Consider the following 20,994-nt stretch of genomic DNA (forward strand, 5'->3'; position numbering starts at 1 on the left):
GAAGACAGGGACCGGCCTGTCTTAAGGACAGACACTGCACGTCCTGTAGCAGCATCACCTCGGCGAGTTCTGGCTCAGCGCTTGCATCCGTATTCCCTCACCTTTCTTCAAGTCGTTGGGACAAAATCCACGCCCTGCACGTTTTGGGACTGCTCCGGCAGAGCTGATCAGCACATTGTGGCGCGGCTGGTACCAGAAGTCGTACCCAGTCGGGGGGGCCTCACACTCGTTTTCCCAGTTCCCCTTCAGCTCAAAGGTCTCTCCATCCAGCACAATAAATCCACCTGTGACACCAAAGGGGTTCGCGACAAGTCCCATACTCCACTGCCAAACCAGCCAGTTTGTTCACGGAGCCATTACAGGGCAAAGTACCTTTCCCATTGCCAGACGGATCTCCCGTGTTGGCAATCAGAATGTCGCCGTTAGGCAGGCTGCGAGGTACATTGAGGTATCCCTTGTTGCACTTCCAGAAGACATCCACTGGCTCGATCATCTGAAGAAAGGCGACACACACACACACTTCAGCCTCCGACTGCTCAGCGCATTTCACACTGCCTGGCACAGCCTTTGCCCACCAGAGACTTCTGACAATCTCTGAGAAGGAGAGAGCCGAGAGGGAAACGTGACCCGGCTCTCTAAAATCAGGGCGGAAGAGAAGATGAAGAGAGAACCCTTCTTCCCCGTGTATCGTTCCAGAAGCACCAGTTCCCAACTCCTTCCCAGAAACGTGTCTTTGAATCACCACCTCAGGCATACCTTACACAGCTTGGGAGCCCGGCACTGTGAGCCCACATCCACCACGTAAATGCGGGAAGAAATCAGACAGGGAAGAATCAGCTTGGTCCTTTTCGTGGTGACACTGTCAAAGCAGGTGCAGCCAGTGCTCCACCCCGAGGAATGCAGCTCGTCTTTGAGGTTGGGCATGGGCAGGCGGTGGATCACCTAGGCAGTCAAGGCAGAGGTAGGGGTCACTCAGGGAGGCAGGGAGAATACAGCAGCTTAGAGGTGGTAGCACTGCTCCCTGACCAAAGGAGATCTCTGGAACGGTTAAAGCTTAGATGTGACCAATCAACTCAAAGATGCACAGTAGGTGTAGACAACCTGTCTTTGCAGCCCTCAGAGATGGGTAAATGCCGATTCCCCGTTTAGGATGACAGCAGGCAGGTCGCACAGTGCACTACAGAACACTTCTGACACTGCAGCACTACAGAAACACGCTGAACTCTGCAAACGTGCTGGATACGCTAAACCTCCTGGTCCCGAGAGACCGTGTTCCATGCAGAGCAGCCACTGACAGGGTGATTCGGAGCATGTGCTCAAAAGCTCACTAGCAGCACCGAGATGCTCTGGAAGTGAGTTGGGAAGTGAGTCAGAGCCGACTTGTCCCCAGGACACAGCAACAGAGAAGATTCAAGTAGAGCCAGGCACAGAGTGGGCAGTGGAAAAGAGTAAATGACATGGATCTGACAGGAAGCATCTAGTCAGCAGCCCAACAAAAACCCGTTGAGACACAGGTACCTGGCAATAGTACGGAGATCTGGGGTTGAGATCGATGGTGGCCAGGAAATCAGGTTGGTCGATGCATGTCTCCCTGTAGGTGCAGGTCACGTAGGCAACCTCCTCCCTAGGAGCTGGGCACACAGAAAGCTTGGGTTAAAGCACGCCATGAACCAGCCAGAATGGAAAAGAAAGGCTTCAACAGATGCTCAGATAGGACTGAACTTATTTTTCTGGATGCTATGCTGTTCCGACAGGGGGGTGAACTGGATGATCATTGTAGGTCCCTTCCAGCTCGAACTACTCTACTCTGCTCTGCTCTACTCTACTTTGCTCTGTCCTGTCCTGTCCTGTTCCTCTTTGCTCACTGACAACTGTCCAACCCTGGTTCCATTACTGACCCCGAGGGAAGAGAACAACAAACATCGACCTCCACATAGTCACAGTTTTCTCACTTTGGGGGCAGGGACTCAGTGCACACGGTTAATTAATGGTGGTCTCCCCTGCAGGGAGCTCTTTCCCAAACATCCCCATTCCAGAACACGCTCAGCAGGACTTGCCTTTCACAACATCCGGGCAGGTGGGGTAGTCGTAGCACTGACCTCTGCATCTGTCTGATTTGAGAAGAGGAGAAGAACAAAATGAGAAATGTCCACGTCCTTAAAAGGTGCCTATTCAGCAGACCCTGTCCCGCCCGACGCACCTTCTCCCACCCCAGCTATAAACGGGGACCCAGGAGAGGAACCCTCCCTGAAGTGCCACCGGGGATATCAGGGATCAAACCACTGCTCGTTCCCTTCCGCATCCTCTGAGCCCGCACTGACCCCCTCCCCATCAGCAGGGAAGGAGAGAGAGCGTCCACCCAGAACACATCAGTGGGACAAACCACCAAACTTCAGTCCCACTTCAGTCCCCCCTCCCTGCAGCGCGACAGAGGAACAAACCCACCAGTCCCCAGGTGGGACTGGGTTCCAAGGCAGCATGTCTGCAGCCTCCGGGCAGGGGCTGGAGCCAGAACCAGGATGGGGCTACAAGCCTGGAGCTGCTGTGGGCCGCGGGGAGGCTGCAGAGCGTCTCTTACCCATGCTGAAGGCTTCTGGTTCACTCTCCTCAAGAGCGGCGGTGATGGAGCTGGAGGTGCAGCTTGCTGTCTGCCTCGCTGGAGCTGGTTGTGTTGGGCCAAGGCTGCTCCGAGGGGCCTTATATACACGGCAAAGGGGTGGGGGGAGAAAGCAAGTGCCAAGGGAGGAGCCATGGCTCCCAAGCGCTTGGGAGGTGCCAGACCAGCGCTGTGGCTTGTTACCGCCTCGCAAACCACCAATCTACAGGAAAAATCTGCTGGTCCATGCAGGTCTTTTCCTCAAACACAACCACCCGTATCTGATCGCGGGGCTCTGCTGATCTCCAATGGACTTCTTCACGCTCTGGAGGCCTCCAAGTCCCGGCCGAGACTCAAGCTAATTAAAGCCATCCCCCATACCCAGGTTCCTGCCATACGAATGTGCAGTGGCTGCAAATTCCACAGGAGGGATGAGAAGTCCAGCTAGATAATCGGCCCCACCTGCAGACTCCTGGAAATTACAAGCTTGGAACAGACGGAGGCCACCAAAGGCACCTCTCAACTCTCGACCCTGACAGAAGGCACGTCTCTGTCCCAGGGCTGAGCTGAAGACACGGGATCCCTGCTGCCAACTCGGAAAGCCAGGCCCAGAGGTGCCCCTACCCATGAAGACCTTCGGAGCTCCTACGGGCTGTGACCAGAGACTTCAGAGCTCCTACGGACACAGTGCTCAGAAGACGGAGGGGGCTCCACCAGTACTGACATCCGAAGGGACTCGAGCGACTGCCGACATCGCTCAAGCAGCTCAAAAAGACATCCGGCTACAAACGGGTGTCTCAGGAAATACAATCTGTGCCCTTCTTGAGGCAGCACCTACAGGGTCAAGACATGGCTGCTGCCTCGCAGGTTTGCATCTCCACACAGCAAAGTCAGTCCAGCTGTGGAAAACAGGAGCCTTTAGGATTCGGGGCAACTCAGCACCGCTACTGCCTGAGCAGTAGTCACTTACTCCCTCCAGCAGTCCGGTCTACGAGCACCCAAAGCCCCATGGCAGGCACTAACACCACTAAGTGCCCAGCACCGGTGCAGCTGAATTACATGCAAAATAGCCTGCATGTCACAAAACACCCATGGAAACAGCTCAGATCTCTCTGTTAAAGGGAATGAGGTGTTGGATAGAAACATTTTTGGAAGAAGGGTCCCCTCCCGAGATGACCGTGAGCCTGGCTGCCACCAGCTGCCCAACTAAAGCAGGAAGAAACACCAAGCACCGTGGAACGTGAACAAGTATCATATCTTGTGGAAGAGCTCCTCAATCAGTGGCCAAATTACACGGGATAAGTAATTGCTCCACGTAGGAATGCACAAACATCTGACAGCGCCATTAAAGAACCCCTCAGGAGATCTCTATCAGAAGAGATAGCCCATCGCACGAGGGCTGTAATTAATGGCTCTCTGGTTCAAGAACAGCACTTTAAAAATGTGATGGGTGGACACAGGAGCACCTGGCACCAGTGCCCAGCTTTAAGCAATTTCTCAAATAATTAGTGCACAACCCAGAGGCAGGTGTGCCCAGTGTGCCAAATGCTTCGTTTCAGCAGCAGAAAGGCAGAAATGTTTTTTATGCAGGCTCATTCTCCTTGCTTCCACAAAGGGAAATACCAGTTTCCAGGCTGGCAGGATTCCTGAGCATGTGCTGCAGGACACGTGCACCAGAGGATGCTGCCCACTGAAGGACACGCGGGCCTGACTTGAGGAATCTGCCGCAGCTCTGATCTGGCAAGGAGAACTACAAGTCCAGCAGATGAGACAGGCAAAAAGCAGAGTAGAACTCAGCATGCAGTAGCATGAGCCGAGCTGGAGGCTGAAAGGGCAGCAGGGCTGTTGGGGAAATGAGGGGCTGGCTGCATTTCCCTGTGGAACAGAAGGAAGCCCTCAGTGCAGAAGCAGCTCCAGAGCCGGAGCTAGCTGTCCTCCGCAGAGCAGCTCAAAACAACCTTTGCCTCTCCTCTGCTTGACTGCACAGAGCTCACATTGCTCTCCCACGCCACACCGAGCTGGGCACAACCGTCCACCTTTCTCCCATCAAAACCAACGAGAGGTTCAGCGTTGTACCCAACTCGCTGCCGTCCTCCTTCGCCGGGCGGGCAGGAAGCGCAACCAGGCCCAAGGATGCACGAGCAGCTCCTGCTCCGTCAGAGGCAACGTCGGGCGCTCGGCTGATGCCTCTCTGCATGCTCCTGTGTCCCAACGTGCATGTCTCACCGCACCTTCTTCTTGCACCTGCACACCTGCTAATTAAAAACTTCATTAGTCTTCCCCTCATCAACCAAGTTGGCTGGTCATCCTCTTTGGCTTTCCTTGGTGACGTCTTTGGCATCCCTCACAAACCCAAGCTGTGGGGCGTAGAGTTTTCCAATTAAAACCGATAGTGGGAAGGATAAGAGCAGGCTCGGCAACACCAACAAGCGCACAAGCGATGCTCAGCAGGGAACACAATCAGCGTGGTCTGCTCTCGGCCCAAGGAAAGCTCCCTGCGGCACGCAGAGGTGGGAAGCCGTGACATGGAAACGCCATCAGGGCCTTCGCTGCACAGCCCACAAGGAGGTGGCAGCTGCTGCCCTCCTCCCGGCCACCTCTGCCAACCCCGATAGGGACGAACACGCTGTAATTTTGATAATGGGCAAGACTCGGTGATGCAACCTGCTGCAGACTGGCACAGCACACTAAAGGCACCGGGAGAAGACTTTGCTTCACCGAGGACACTGCGTCTGCTCTAAGCACCCAGGCCAGAACTCCCCGGCTACGGGAGCAGTCTCCAACCTTCCCCCAGTTCTCCAGGGGGACGTTCTCTCCTTCCCCCCTCACCCTGCCATTTAGCCCTGGAGGTGCCCCAGGGTGTCCAAGTGTGGCTGGTCGTCTCGTATTCCTCAATCCCCCTCTCCCACACTTTTGTCCTGCCCTCCGTACGCTCCCTACAGCCCTCTGCCGCATTCCAACAGGGCCGCGAGGCACTAAGCACCACGAGAGCCTGGAAGACCTGTAGTCAGTGCCAGTGTCCTGGCAAAAAATGCCAGCAGAGGTATGTCGTCCGAGACCTTCCCAGGCTCCACATCTCCCACGGGTCTCAGTCTGTTCCAGTCCATTCCCCTCTTCAGGAGCAGAAGGAAAACCACACCATCCAGCCCTTGAAGATGCTGTGAAACAGAGCTTTGCTGGCACACTGTAAATTCATGTTGCGGGCAAACACAGAGCAAAACCAGCTGAGCTCACCTCCCGCCAGGGCAGAGGGGAGAGCAGAAAGGGAGAAGCACGGTGCGATTCCTGGGGCACAATCCCCCCCGCCAGCGACGGATCCCCAGCGGAGCAGCGAGAAGTCGATGGCAGGTAGCACAGTCACGGCACGTAGGGGGTGGCAAGACACAAACGGCCCCGAGGGCAGCAGAGCAGAAGAGTCCACCGAAGGCCCGGGAGACAGAAAGACAGAGCGCTCAAAACTTTGCACGAGCAGTACTGCAAGCAGCCTGAAGGGCAGAGCCACAGCTAAGAGAAAAGGCAAACGTAATTAAAAGCAGGGCGACTATGCAAAGGGAACGTCCGCCACCCTGCATCTCTCGATCCCTTCCCTCAGCAGAGACAAACCACATGTCACAGCACCGCTGGACTCACATCTGGAACACACAGTGCCCTTCAAAAAACATCACTTCAACAGACGTCCCCATGACCAGGCCACGAGGTTTGCCGGAGGGAACATCAGCATCGCACACCTACACTTCTCCCTCACGGCACCTCTCTGCCTTCCTTCCACTACTGTTCCGGCCGTCCCTTCCCCTCCAAAGGAGCCGCGTGCTCTTGGAGCAGGAGTCACAGGGGAGGGGGCACGAAGCTCTGGCCAGAAGCACGGCAGCAGTGGGATCACCCCTCCCCACAGCTACAGCCCACAGCTACAACCGGCCAAGCCCCTCCAAAACCCACATCCTCAGGTTGTCATTTCAGACACCGCGTAATGAGGAGCGGCTTCAGGGCCCGCCAATGGCCAGCCACAGGCAGAGGGAGGTTGATTCACTTTTTTGGCAGCGCAGTTTTCCGCCGGATCAGCCGCTTCAACCGACTCCTCCCACAGCCGCACAATCGCTCCATCTCACCCCAGAGGGGTGGCAGCACCATGCAGCCTGGGAGGACGGACGAGCAGGACCTGCTGCTTCTCCTCTCCCGCGCCTCTGCCTAAAGACAGGCGTTAGCAGCGTTCCTCAACAGTCCCTGCTGCACACCAGACTCCTCGCTTCTCACAAATGGAACCAAGAATGGTTGACCTTCCTCCACGGACGGAGACGGAAATGCAAACCAGGAATACATGCGCTGAGCAGTTTACCTCAACTCCAAGGGTTCCACTCCAAGGACTCATTTTACACTTCTCTGTATAAAACAAGGCACTTCCCTAAAAAAGAGGTCAGTCTTCACCAAAGAAGCAGAGAGCTCAAGGCAGACCTTTTTTTAATGGCAGCTCTCATGACTGCTGTGGCTTCACTTAAGCAGAAAGTGTTCTCCATTCTGTAACTTTCCCAGCTCATAACTGGGATATATCTTGCTGTCCTCCTGCACTTGTTGAAAATACTACAAATAGACTCTCTCTCCGGTATAAACTCATCTACTGGTCTCGGGTATGACCTGGCAGCAGAAATATAAATGACTCTGCAACTTCAAATTAACCATGAATGAGTGAAAACTAGGAAATAGTTACTTGTGAAGGAATAGGCAAGCTGCACTCTGCCCTCCTGTGGTCATGTGGAAGATCATCTATTTTCTTTAATGCCAAAACCGGCAGTCATGCAGACACACTCAGAGGCAGTTGGAAATGCCATGGACTGCAGAAGACTAGGTCATGGTCACTGGTTTCTTCACATTCTTACCTACTTCCCAATAGACCATGATCTCAGCAAACAGCATGGAACAGTGTGTGTGGACCCAGAGTTTTGTGTGCTTGTGAGTAAGGGTGGATTTTGGCCAGTGGGTGAAAGCTCTATAATGCTACTGAAGGAACACGTGAGTATCTTTTTTTGACCAACCAGATACCTGGACCTACTCTGCATTCACCAACTTCTTTTCTTTCACTGAATTTGTTTCCTCCACTGTGACAAGCATGAGAGAGGCGATGGGCAGTCATTAGGGTAAGGTTTCGCAACACCTTCAGAGATTCTCCAAAAAAGCAGACATTTGGCTAATGTCTGAAATTCTGGGGTCCATTTCCAACGGCCTCTGACTGTGGGTATTTACCATGACAGTGTCATCTCAGAAACCTCCTTGCAGCCAACGAAGGCTATGGTAAAGCTCCCATGGTAAAGCTCATCTTGCAATAAAGCAGACCCAGACAGGCACACGTACTAAAAGCAGAATCTCTACGAAGGACATGGATCCCATAAGCATGGTGAGACCCATTGGGTTTCCTCCCAGAATCACGAGAAACTCTACTCACAGCTTACCTTTTTCAGTAACCAGATTAGCAGATGTTGGGAAAAAATGAAATATTTTAATTCAAGTGAGTCCTACACTTTGCTTTTCTCTACCTTGTCTAAGCACCTTTTAGCATTTAACATTTGCCTTTTAGAAGGAATAGCAGCAATCCGCACTTCAGTAGCTGTACACACTTGTATTCAGAGGCATTTCCAACTGGGATTTCAGGACAGGACCCAAACTGGAATGCTCCCTGTAGCTGGAATGAGAGACCTCAGTCGCCTTGTAATACACTGATGGACTGAGAAGAGGCCTGAGGGCCTCCCTCACTAGCAAGTTTGTGATCGGTGGAATACCATGACCGAAAATTGCTAGCAGAGTGAGGGAAACTCCTAGATGTACTTCTGTACGGCGTGAAGACAGGCTGTAGTCTGCCCTCAGGTGGCCACGTGGAAGATCATGTACCTTTTCCAATTTAAAGCACTCAGTTGTATAGGAAATAGGTGTGGAAAAAATAGGGCTCCAGTGGTGTTGACTGGTAGCAAATGATTTCCTAAGAAATCAGGGACTTCCCTGGACGACATGAGACTGTTTAGACACTGAGCACCCACTGTATCTACTCAGCACTGACCATCAGCAGCGTTTACACAGGTTAGCAGTGTGTACTCCATTCTTGAAACCAGTCCCTTCACAAGGAAAACAATGAGTCTTTGCAGCATGATGGTTTAAACATCACCCATTGCTAACAAGAAGCTCCTGAAAATGAACTTTTGCATCAGACATAGGTGGCTACAAGGTCTTGTCATTTAGAAAGCTTTCTGGCTTTACAAGGTCCTAACAGAACTGCTTGTCACAGGTTTCAAAGAGACCAAGTGGCAGCTGTCCAGCTGCCCTACATTAAAAACACAAAATTGAACTCTCAAAGCCTGGTTCCAAATATTTTAGGCAAGGCAGGAAGCAGCTATGTACAGAAGTCTTGATTATAAAGCACGATCTGTCAGCTAAATGAGGATTTTGCTGTGGAAGCACAGTAAAAGTCAGAAAAAAGCCCCCTCAAGAGGCTCCAGTGGGAAGTCCCATTAACACGCTGCCCCTCTGACACTGCTGATGTGATTCCAGCGTCGTGACTGGCAATGCGAAAGCTGAGCAGGAAACGCCAGCGCCGGGCAATGGACACAGATGGAAAAGCAACAGCTCTAGGGCGGTAGAAAAGAGAATCAGACCGAAGAAACGGCTTTGGGAAGATGCATGAGGAACTGGCAAGAGAAGAAAGGGTGGACTTGTGAGAGCTTGTCTGCGCTAGAAGTTGCAAGACATCTGAAAGACACCGGTGAGACACCTGCTGCTGGCGGCACCTGGCTGTGGCACAGTGTGCAGAAAAGTCTTTTGCAGTTTTCCCCAGTCTCAGAACACGGAAGAGAATCTTTGCTTGCAGTAATGGGAACAAAGGTGGTTTCAGTGAAAATAAATTCCTCATCAAAGAATTTTTAGACAAATGACACTTAACTTTCTGAAATGATCTTACATTTTATGTTCTTTGAAATAGAAAATGCTGAAATACTAAAAAGAAAAAAAAAAGTGAAGGTCCACCTGACTTGAAGAACAATTTTATTGTTGATTTTTTATAACATCAGTGCTCAAATGTTAAAATATAACCCAGCTCCAGAAACATGTGGCTTCAGATTAGATACGCATGATTTTTATGCTGTGTCTGCTGTAAAGCAGTGAGTACTTTATGAGCAAATTAAGCTTTGCAGGGACAGGGCACTCTTGCTCTGGGGCAAGCCCATGGCACGTACCCTTCTTGTAGAGTTATTTAGGAACAGCTTCTCCAGCACCAAACAGTGGCAAGGCAAACAGTGGCAAGGCAAACTGGCACCAAACAAGGCAAATAGTCCTTGAAAGACTGGTGACCTCAGCCTTGAAACCAAGAGTCAACAGCGATTACACAGGACCTTATGAAAGAGGAAGGAGTAGAGAAAATGAGATGTATATCATGTTTCAGAGAGATTCACTTGGCTGCCTCAGAATGAGAAGAAAGTGGAGCCTCTGTGGCTCACCCTAATGGAAGTCTACGTTTAGATAGCAGACAAAGTTCCAGCTGAACCGCTTATAAAAACACCTATATAAAAGAGAAGTGGCGAGTAGGGAGGAGAGAGAGGGAGAAAGAGACATAAAGAGAAAAAAAAGAAAACAGCTCCGTACAACAATTACATCCAGATATCAGAGGTACAGTCTCCGCCAGGGTAACGAATCTCATGAGCTAGGACAGGCCCATCAGGTTCCTTCCCAAAATCCACTAGGAAGTTTTTATTCACTTTCAATCCACCTCTTTCAGTATCCACATCAATCTGCAGCATAACAGAGCCTTCCCTGAAAAAGGGACAAGAAAACAGATATTGGGAAAAGGGTTCGTATTTGTTGCTCTTCTCTTCCATATTTGGGCTCGATTTGTCTTTGTTTAATATAAAATGGAAAGAACTCCAGATTTAAACTGGGGCTTAGCAGGTCACAAAAGTGAGTTACATCACCGCAGTGAAATCTGCAACCTCAAATTAGCCATGAATGAGTGAAAATGAATAGCTGTTGATACTTATAAAGGCAAGCTGCACTATGCCCTCCTGTGGCCAGCTGGAAGATCACCTTCTTTCTTTAACTCCCCAAACCAGAAAGTGGTGCTGATACACTCAAAGGCAGCCTGGAAGTACTATGGATCCCAGCAGGCTAGGTCACGGTCACTGCTCTCTTCCCATTCTTATCGACTTCCATATAGCTCATGATGGGAACAAATAGTGTATGCAGACCCCAACTTTTGTGTGCCTGTTGGGAGGGACGCATTCCGGCTGGTGGGTGACACATCTAGGTTGGTAGGCTGTGTATAGAAAGTTACGGGATTCAATCTCCCTGCGTGGGAACTTTGCTCTGTATACCAGCCGGTATGTGCGTATCGCTATTTAAGAAAGAAATCCTAAACATGAATTGTACAGTCATCCTTGTTTACCAAAGTTTTCTTACTTGACAAGATCTGGGTAGAACTGCTTGTCCCATCCACTGTACAGAGAGCTGGTGACATACAATCTCTTCCCATCCAAGCTAAGCTGAATCATCTGAGGTCCACCTGGCACCCTCTTCCCCTAAAATAATAACAGAGAACAAGGTGCTCAAGACAAGCTGCCCCCGAGGTTGAACAAAAGACATGCAACAGCAAGGAGAAACAAAACAGCATGGCAGCTCTGCTACTTGGAGGACCATCCAGCACTCTGAAATCCGTGACGCAAGAGCACCAAATCCCCTGTTTTTATTGGGAGTCTTATTCCTTATTAACAGGGAGCCTCGAAGCCAATCCTGATGAGTTCCACTAATTCACAGAACCCGTACTGTAAGAAAGCAAGGGCTGAAGCATTCAGGTTTCTGTATTTGGATGGAAGCATCAGAAATCAAGCAAGAGGTGGGTGGGATAACACAGCTGCAAGAACATGTCTATAGTGCAGCTAGGTCATGGTCTGCGCTATGAAGAAAAGGACTATGTGGAACTTCCTGAAACTGCCTTCGGTGGCCAACAGATCTTAGCCATGACCGTGTTCAGTTCTTGCACATCCCATGAGACTTGCCATAGGCAGCTGCCTTGATGGAAATAATATCAATGCACATTGATAATGACCAGAGACAATCAATGCTCTTTCATTTGTCTATCACGATGCCAGGTGCCATCCGACTCTTTACACACACACACAAGCACAAACAAGGAACACTGCAGAATACTACAGGACCTGGTTTAGTGCTTCAACCAGCAGTTGCTGAAAGATCACCAGAAGCAATGATGGCAGTGTGATGAATGCACACTGCATTAGCTTTAAATTAGCTCGCTAACAACAGCAGGAAAGATGTAATTCCATAGGCTTCAGTACAGCTGAACAGCTTGTCCAGTTCCACCAGGGACCCAGAACACTCACCAGGATTTACCAGCTCCAGTCCCTGCTGAAACGTGACGCCCGCCCAGGCTGTCAGCCGAGACACAAACTAGCTCAGATCTGGCTTCCTATGTTGTATCTGAGGCTGAGGCGCAGGGATATTTCAACATGGATTACAATTAGCAGAGCACCAACAACGTGCATGTTAGCAAAACTTACTTTGATCACAAACGGCTCGGGCTGACACTGCAGTTCCTTGTCTTCCACTACAGTTACAGGCCCACCCTTTGTGATACTGCCTCCCAGGAACACCTGTAACCAAGGGATGTGTGAGAAGAGGTGTCGGCGATCAACAGAACACGGGAGCAATACAGTGACAATTCTCAAGCAAAAGTAAATTGTCATTTTCTCCTTTTAAAAAAGAAGGAAGGAAGACGAGTGCACTGCCCCTGTATGTGACAGCTTTTCTGACGCTGGCTTACCTGTCCCACCAGCTTGGGCTTGCGGGTGTTGGAGATATCGTACTGGCGGATGTCTCCGTGCAGCCAGTTGCTGAAATACAGGAACCTGTCATCCAGCGAGATGAGGATATCAGTAATAAGACCTTCAAGAAAATGTTCAGTAGCAAAGTCAGGAAACGGACAGGACCAGTGACAAACAAGAGCACAAGCCTATTACCCTTCAAAATTCTAGTCATGGTAGACTCAGAAAAATACGTTAAGATATGGGTTGAACAAACACAACCATCCTTGGAAAGCCAGTGCCTACTCAAAGGAGGTTCAGGCTCCACCAGCATTCCCACGACCATTCCTGAGCACTGTGAGCTCATGCTGAAAGACCCGACTCCGAGTATTTTTCTAGAACTGACATCAAGCACCGAGCAGTGTGGGAGCAGAGGTCTGACAACCTCCTACGTGGTGGCTCATAAGCAAGGCTAATTTGGTTACATCAGAAGTGTTACACAAAGAACCCAAACAGAAATTTGGTATTTTACAAGGAAAGTGTTTGTCATTTAAGGATAAGATTTTGCAAAAAGCTACGCTGTACCAGGGAACTGAAGAGGACAGTGCCCCATTTCTTGTCCAACCACGCTCACACTAACCAGGCATGTCAGGGAGAAGCCATCCTTGCACCCTCTTGCTGGGTACTTCAATCACCTTCTCTGCTGCCCAGTCTCCTTTCTGCAGAAGGCACAGGAGAGAACACAGCATTTTTATTGCCTTGATGTTAGCCAGGAGGGCTCAGCTGTGCATGACAGAGGGAGGAGAAGCAAACAGTGCTATTTATTTAACAGGTCCTGTACAGAGGTGATATGCACACTGCAAATCAGTGTTACCAAGGGGTGAGGATGGTTACTATACTGCCAGTGAGAATGTTAATGATTATACTACGCAGTAACATCTCACACAGATTGCTGTAACAGTAGCAGAACTAAAGACTGCTCACCTCCTACAGCTTGGTGTCCTCTCTGTCTCCAGTTCACCCTCTAAAATGGCAATGGCTCCTCTCCCCTGTCCATGACCCCATCACTTTCCCTCCCTCCTCTACCTTCAGGTCTTCCCTACGCTTCCAAACACTGGCTGAGCAGCAGGCAGCACACACTGGCACTGGTGACAAGTTTCATGTGTCCTGATTAGCTGTCCAACTGACACGTTTGTTGACCAGCCTGCAGGCCAGAAAGCAAGCCGTGGATCCAACGCTGCAGCCCCTTCGTCAGTGCCATCGCTCATCAGACTGTCTCATGTTCAAGTAATCACTAATGTTCCTGCCACTGGAAAGACCTTCTCCTCTTTCAGACTTTCACAAGTCATTTACTGTGATTAAACTGATCAACAACTTATTGTGGAGGGCGGGAGCGTTGGAAGTGGGGGTGACGGACCAGCACCATGACCTCTAAAGCTCTGCTTCCTTTTCAGGACCAGGCTGCTGAAGGTCTGCACACTGGACATCAGCAAGACGGCTGCAGAGACACTCAACATGCCTACCAGCTGCAGCTGCCTGAAGGGGAGGGACTATACGGCAGCTTCACAAAGCCACAGGATGGGCTTGTGTGCACGCTGTCATTGGAAGGTTTGCTCTCTGACACAATGGAATTGGAATTAGAAGCCATATTTTTTTCAACCGGAATTCTATTTCTTAAGTGATCAGTGGATTTCTGAAACAACTAGGTTTGAGCTTCCGTGTCGGCCACGGCTTTCATTACTTACCTCTGTCTTGTAGAACCGATGCACTGCACCACTCAGAGCACATCCAACAAACCCTTCTGCAGCATCCGGATTGTGGAGGAATCGGATTTCCAAAGGTATGGAGCCCTGCCCCAAGTCAATTGCCTGAAGGTAGGTGTGAGTGCTCCAGTCCCACACATTAATGCGGCGGCCATAATGCCCTAACGGATCAGGTCAGACAAAAATAAGCACAGAGGATATTATTTTAAGAAAGAATCACCTTCACTTCTGAGAGTTTAAACAAACGCTCCCTCACCTCTATCTACATCAGCTGGGTTAAAGCCATCTGCCAAGACTTTTGGTGTTCCCCATTCAGTGCTCATCAGGACATTGTGTCGTGGCTGGTACCAGAAATCGTAACCCAGGGGGGGTACCTTCCCCCCATTCTCCCAATTGCCTTTCACTTCAAAGGTCTCTCCATCCAGCAAAATAAAGCCACCTGATGTAAAAACAGAAAAAAAAAATATGTTTGAAGACATTCACACAGATTCACAGCTTTAAATAAGAAAAATAATATGTTAATATTTAAATGTCTTTTCTAAACATGCTGTAAAATGCTTAAGGAAAATGTTGTGATTCCATTAGTATCACTTTTGTGGACTAAAGCAAATGAAAGCTGGATTTTTAAAGAACTTTATCACATTGTAATGAATTTTTTAAGCTTCAGTTTACTCTATTTCTAGTCAAGTCATTTCAATAAATCAGTTTGCCCTCGTAGAGTATATTTCAATTAAGGGAGATCTTAGAGAAGATCCTGGAGGCGTCAACTCTGTTTTTCTTTGCTTTCCACCAGTATCCTTGAGTTACGTACGTAATATGCATCTATTCAAGGACATGTTTGCCCACAATCCAGAAGAGAAACTCTGTGACAGGCGCAGGGTTCACCACTTCCCATCTGTTTCTCCTAATAGCTGGTTTTCTCTTTAGATGTCAGGTGGTTTATGTCTGAATAGGTAATAAAATTTCTATGCAAGAATCCTTCAAATTTTTAAATAGGAAATGCAATCTAGAATAGCTTGCAAGCCTTCATTTTCATTAGGCAATGAGACAAAGAGGATTTAGGTTGGCAACAGAATATTTCATGCCCAAGTCACAAAAACTGAGCTGATACAGACTATGTTCAAAAGCAGTTCTTCCTTGGTCTATGCTGAAGGGGGCCAAGTGAAACGTTAATGGGTTTCTTGCTCATATATATAACCACTAGAGCTGGTCTTCTTAAGTAATAGATGGGAAAGACTGAGGCATGGAAGCTGAAATCCTCAACAGTTCTGTAGGGGTTCCTCCACATCAGGTCTGAATTGCCGTGCAGAGCAAAGTCCGTACAGCTTACCTGGTAACTGAAATATTTATTCTAGAGTTACTTCAACAACTGCTGGAATGGTTATGTGCACAACAGAACTGTACGCTCTCAAAAATGCTTCTAGCTTGCAGCCTGTGCTTTGTGAGCACAATACTTCTATACCACGAGTACTTTTCTAGAGTAATGAAGGGGATTAATACCTTTTCCATTGCCAGAAGGGTCTCCCAAACAGCTGATTAAGATGTCACCACTGCCCAGACAGTGAGAGGTGTGAGGATTAGCTGCGTTACCCTTCCAGAATAACTCCACTGGCTCAACTATCTAAAATAAGTATACACAAAGTCATCATCACCTTCTGAGATCACTACAGAATACAGTTTAGAGGGGGAAAAGTCTTTGAGGCCTGCCAGAGACTCAGTTTGAAACAAAATTCACCGTACAAGAAGAGACCTTTTGGGGTTTTATTCCACTGCATTAATAGTTAAAGGCTGGCAAGGTTCTACAGAACTCAGAACTGAAAGACTATGACTGAGAGTATTTGCAGGCAGGTGGGGTGGGACAAAAGACTGCTTAAAAGTTTCCTTACATTCCACTTTATGACCCGTCTTCAAAATATGCTTTTGATAACTACATTTGTCTCTGGCAAACCTGGAACTTTGTACTGAAGTTTCCCACATTGCTGTAGGATTCACCTGACCAAGTATAGACGCTGACAGTGTAGATATTTACATCTAAGCTAATCCTCTGCTTACTCTATAGTCAATGAAAAGAAAGAAACACTCATAAGATGCAATTCTTTTACCCTAAAACAGTTTTCTAAACTAGGTTAGACAAATCTGACTCCAGTAATGCCTGCTTTTCTTCACTGACTGTAAAGAGAATCCAAACAGTTAGACGTGAAAAAGTGCAAGCCTGTACCTGAACCTAGATCCATGCCGATATCTGTTTCTCTGCCAAATGAATTCTACTGCAGTGGAAGTTTTATTTTGGGAAAAATTCAAATGTTTACGTGAACAAGAGATTTTAAAAAAATGTTCATTTCCCCATATTAAAACATTTTCTTAAAATTTTCTTTTAAAAAATCTACATATCGCATGCTTAGGAACCAAGGATTACAAATCAAGGAGGAGGTTTCCTTTACGGAAGAGCTCTGGTTTTGATCAGTGAAAATCCAACCAAATTTGAACTCATCTCTGAAAAACATACAATCTACATATGGTCTGCTGAACGTTCGAGGTAGGAGTTTGTCTTGTGATCTCGTAGTCCAAAACAGTAATACAGTGTGTGACTACTTTGACTGAAATTTATATTGCAGAGGCAGGCTGAGTTCTGGAACTTCCTAATTTTTAAGTGTTTGACACCACATTTACTTGTATTTCTTTAGTGCAAGATTTTTGTGTGTAGTTTATCAATAAACTGTAGGAGTTTCAAAACTCCCACAAGTTCCTAATAGCTTAATAACTTAATAATAACAAGTTCCCATAACTGTTCTGACTCTCCTATTCTAATTTGAAGTTGGAATCCATAAAATCACTGTCTCTTGATCAAAATATAAGAAATAAAAACGCAGCTTAAAGTCATTCAAATATACCTTATGGATTCGAGGAGCTCGCGAGTCTGTTCCCACATCCACCACATAAATGCGAGAAGAGATCAGACTTGGTAGAATCAGACGATTTCTTCTCTTTGTGGCATCCCCAAAGCAGCTGCTACAGGCGTTCCACCCTGAGTGATGGAGCTCGTCCTTAAGATTTGGCATGGGCAGGCGATGGATCACCTACAAAGCCAGAGACTGACTTAAGATTCAGTCCGGTATAGTTTTTGCCCTAGGCAAAGAAATGGGTCTTTATGTCAAAGCATAAATTAATAAAGAGCAGAAGGAAACTGCTATTTGTTATTCAGGAAGCAGATTCAGCCTGAGATCTGCAGAGCTGAAGCTGTAAAGTGGGAGAAGAAAGTTGGACATCATCATTGCATAGCATTTGTTAAATGTTGTGTGCTATTAAATTTATCCAAACCTTTCGAAGGCTCTATCTAATTAAGGAGACATGGAATAATGATATGGAAAAAACAACAGAAAAAAGTATCACTTGTCCATGTGCTGCAAGTCTCTGACGTTGCACAATTTACCCGATTACAGCTGAGGCTGACTGTAGCAAACTGACATGTTAATTTGCACTCTTGCTTCTGATTACTTTTCCTCTGTTTAACTAAGAGAAGTTGAAAGGTTAGAGCTAAGTTTTGTCCAAGTTTTAGGAGATTTATTTCCTCCATTCGTCTGCAATAAAACCCTAAGCAGCAGCTATTAAAAAAAAGAACAAATTATGAAAATCTTTGATGTCAAACCAGATTTGCTGCTCCTTAAACACATGGAGATCAGAGTCCAAAGTATCTTCAGCAATTTGAGCCATATAGGCACGACGTGTTTAAATGCAGTCAGTGTACACTACTTGCAGTAACAAATGCAGCAGCTTAAGGACAGTCTTACCAGTATTTTGAATCTGGTACATTGGTAGCTAACTACCTACAGCTTTCCATTTATAAAGCAAATGGATTAGATTTATAATGCCTAATGTGTAGAATTTCCCGGGGTATCAGACATCCTACATTACAAACTCTGTCTCTACTACTGACATACCCTGAGGAAGTATCAGCTTCTAGAGCTTAATACTCATGCTCAGTATAAACCAGCAATAGTGTTACAAAAAGCACAATCAAAATACTAAGCACAAAAAATGCTCTGAAAGCGTCTTGAGACTAACAAGGTAACGGTTGGCTTTGAGTAACCTAGTAAGAAAAACAGCAGAGGGTTTGATTGGTTCTCAGCACAACTATCTACCTGAAAATGATTACGAGAAAAGAAAAAGAAAGATGAAGTCAAAGACAGAGCAGGGAAGGAAAGGTTGCACAAGATCTGAAGTTCATAACTGGAAGGGTCATGAACCAGGTGAGAAGTAAGACTAGAAACAGAGAATGTGAATCCAAATACACACCACCCAGGAAAATGGTACCTGACAATAGTGCGGGGATTTGGGGTCAACATCCACGGTGGCCAGGTAGTCAGGCTTCTCTACCCCAGTGTTCCTGTAGATACAAGGCAGGTACACAATCTCCTCCCGGGCACCTTTCAGGGCAGCAAAAGAAACCATTTTTACAAAAAGCTGTGATTAAGAGAATCTTCTCTGGATTTAATTTCTCTGTAAATTGCCATTCTTGCTAGGAAGCTGGACCTCAGTATTTCCGTTCTAGGGAGAACCCCTCACAGTATATAGTTTGAGCAGCCTGAAATCGCCAGGAGAAAGTGCTTACTCAGCTGAGGGGCCTTTCCACTCCCTTGCCCTCCTCATGCAAGAGACTCTGGGGATGCAATTATTCTCCCGGAACAGGATGGTGCTGGAGACCACCTTCCCACCAGCACGGCCATGCCAAGCCTCTCCTCTCCCCGGTTACACAAGCCATGAGTCCCTGCTGCCAGGGCCCAGCCTCAGCCTACCTATGCCAAAAGCCTGCTTATTACAGTCTATAAACCTGAGGCTTTTACGGTCTATCAAAGGACTCAAGGTGAAGTTCTGGCACTATTAAAAGCTACAGCAAAACGCCGCAAGGGCTTTAGTGACGTTCAGGATTTAGCCGGACATTGCTGGGAGGAACAGAACATGACTTATGTAGAGCCACGAGTGGAGGAGAAGCTTGCATTGAACTACGTCACACAGAATATCCTACAGTCCTATTCCCCTATTTCCCCCTTCCTCTGTCCTTGACAATCACTTGTTTTTATGGGAGAGCCTGAGGGTAGTCTATACAGGTCTCCATCCAAAAACACCAAGGAAACATATTTTTTAGGTTAAACACTTACCCCAATATTCTTAAAGCAAAGCTGCATTTTGCAGCACAGAAAACCAGAAGTTCGTTGAGTGTCGGCATGCAACAGCCACGCACACACCTGACCCCAGACCCACTCTGCCTTAGGGCTACAGCGCGCTGACCTCACGGCAGCAGAGCCCACATGCTTTGCCCAGACCTGGGCGCAAAATGAAATAAAATATCTTTTGATATTTAAAGGCTCCTTGGCCTTGCTAATTAGTGAACTGCTCTGGAAGGCATCTACCTAATCTTCACCTGATTGGAAAACAATTCCTTTACTGATGGCCTGGACTTAAGAAAAGATGTTACAGTACTTGCCTTTCATGGCGTCCAGAGGGGTTGCATATCCCGGACCACATGCTCCGCATTTTGCTGATTGGAAAAAAAAAAGAAGTTGTTTTAATCTCCAAATTATTTCAAAGCATATCTCTAAGAGGACATTGGCTTTGTGCTCAGAAATTGACAAATCTCAGATCCACTTTTTACATTGCCAAACACCCGTAAGTCTCACCGACTCCAGTCAGCGCCGAGGTTACTTGGGTGTCTGAAAATATACAGAACGTGACTCTCCATGCTCAAAAATAATGGGAAAATTGGGCCTTCATTTCAAGGAGTTCAGCCTCCCAACTTTAAAGCACATTCATATATGACAAGGGCCTGGGATTTAAGAAAATTGTGTTAAATGTTTTAGAGAGAGCTGCTGAATCACTGCCAGATGAGTAAGCAGACAGATTGCCCAATGTGAACAACCCACTTTATTATTACTGGAAAGCCTCCAGTCTTGCTCTGCATACAAATGCTGAAGAAGTGGTTATTTTTAAGGATTTACAGCCCAGGTAAGAGGTGATACTGCAGGTGACCAGAAAGGACAAAAGGAAAGGGAATTAGGAACCATCCACCTTCTCTCTATTAAAAACCTCTGTTCTCACGCCACCCTTCAGCTGCCCCAAACCGGCCTCCCTCACTCACCACTCCCAGCTCTGCAGCTGCATCCCCAACCAGACAACTCGGTGGGGAAAGCGTAGTTTTAGAAAGCTAGGAAGGGAACCTAAACGTCCCCTGGAGAAGAGGACCCCAGGACCGCAGAAGGACCCTCTCTGGTTGCAGGCTGGGCTCTGCGTGAGGAGGCGCACACCATGGTGTAGCGGCAGAAGGCGGAGAAGCAACGCTCTTCTGCACCGAGACTGAAACCCAACGGATGCATCTGGGTGTCTCTGTGCACAAGCCCTCAAAACCGCAGCGGGGAACGGGAACCGCAGTGGTTGCTACCCACAGCTTCTCTACCTGGAAAGGGACGTGTTCCCTTCCAAGAAGGACAGGACTCCTCTATCAGGATTTTCCTGAATGAAAAGCTCGATGCTCAGCAAGCATAAAGCAGTGCTTCCTGCTAATGTAATAAATACTTCATAACACTTTCAACTTACTTCTAAAATGTTTCTTAGCTCCCTGTCTATCAGTTTGGATCCTAATCAACACCTAAGTAAAAGCTGTATTAGAACAGTCTCGTACACAGCAATTTCTACTCCAACACAGTCAACAGAACCTACACGCTCAGGATTGCATCAATAAATTGTTGGCTAGAATTAGGACAATATTACCCTGGAATATTGCTTTCAGGGGCAGTTACAACATGTTGCAAGTTTATAGGCTTAACTGAGGCAGATAAATTTCTCCCTTTCTCGAGTC

At 47.8% G+C, this 20,994-nt stretch overlaps 2 protein-coding genes across 2 annotated transcripts in view; both read right to left on the reverse strand.

Moving 5' to 3' along the window:
- Nucleotides 1-3,350, reverse strand: part of LOC104295967 (selenium-binding protein 1-like) — a 5,264-nt gene extending 1,914 nt beyond the window's left edge. The window contains 6 exon segments of the mRNA XM_009895785.1: nt 82-284; nt 373-493; nt 757-942; nt 1,519-1,624; nt 2,024-2,111; nt 3,317-3,350. Coding sequence (XP_009894087.1) covers nt 82-284; nt 373-493; nt 757-942; nt 1,519-1,624; nt 2,024-2,111; nt 3,317-3,350 — 738 coding nt within the window.
- Nucleotides 3,351-10,050: 6,700 nt separating this feature from the next.
- The window catches only part of LOC104295965 (selenium-binding protein 1-A-like), a 14,843-nt gene continuing 3,899 nt past the window's right edge, over nt 10,051-20,994 (reverse strand). The window contains exons 2-12 of the mRNA XM_009895784.1: nt 19,627-19,680; nt 18,456-18,568; nt 17,036-17,221; nt 15,645-15,765; nt 14,401-14,583; nt 14,127-14,305; nt 13,022-13,100; nt 12,402-12,523; nt 12,139-12,231; nt 11,024-11,142; nt 10,051-10,381 (exon numbers count right to left, since the gene is read on the reverse strand). Coding sequence (XP_009894086.1) covers nt 10,219-10,381; nt 11,024-11,142; nt 12,139-12,231; nt 12,402-12,523; nt 13,022-13,100; nt 14,127-14,305; nt 14,401-14,583; nt 15,645-15,765; nt 17,036-17,221; nt 18,456-18,568; nt 19,627-19,680 — 1,412 coding nt within the window. The 3' untranslated portion in view covers nt 10,051-10,218. The remainder of the gene's footprint in view (nt 10,382-11,023; nt 11,143-12,138; nt 12,232-12,401; nt 12,524-13,021; nt 13,101-14,126; nt 14,306-14,400; nt 14,584-15,644; nt 15,766-17,035; nt 17,222-18,455; nt 18,569-19,626; nt 19,681-20,994) is intronic.

The sequence above is a fragment of the Charadrius vociferus genome, unplaced genomic scaffold (assembly GCF_000708025.1).
Source record: "Charadrius vociferus isolate BGI_N301 unplaced genomic scaffold, ASM70802v2 scaffold1472, whole genome shotgun sequence".
Taxonomy (NCBI): Eukaryota; Metazoa; Chordata; class Aves; order Charadriiformes; family Charadriidae; genus Charadrius; species Charadrius vociferus.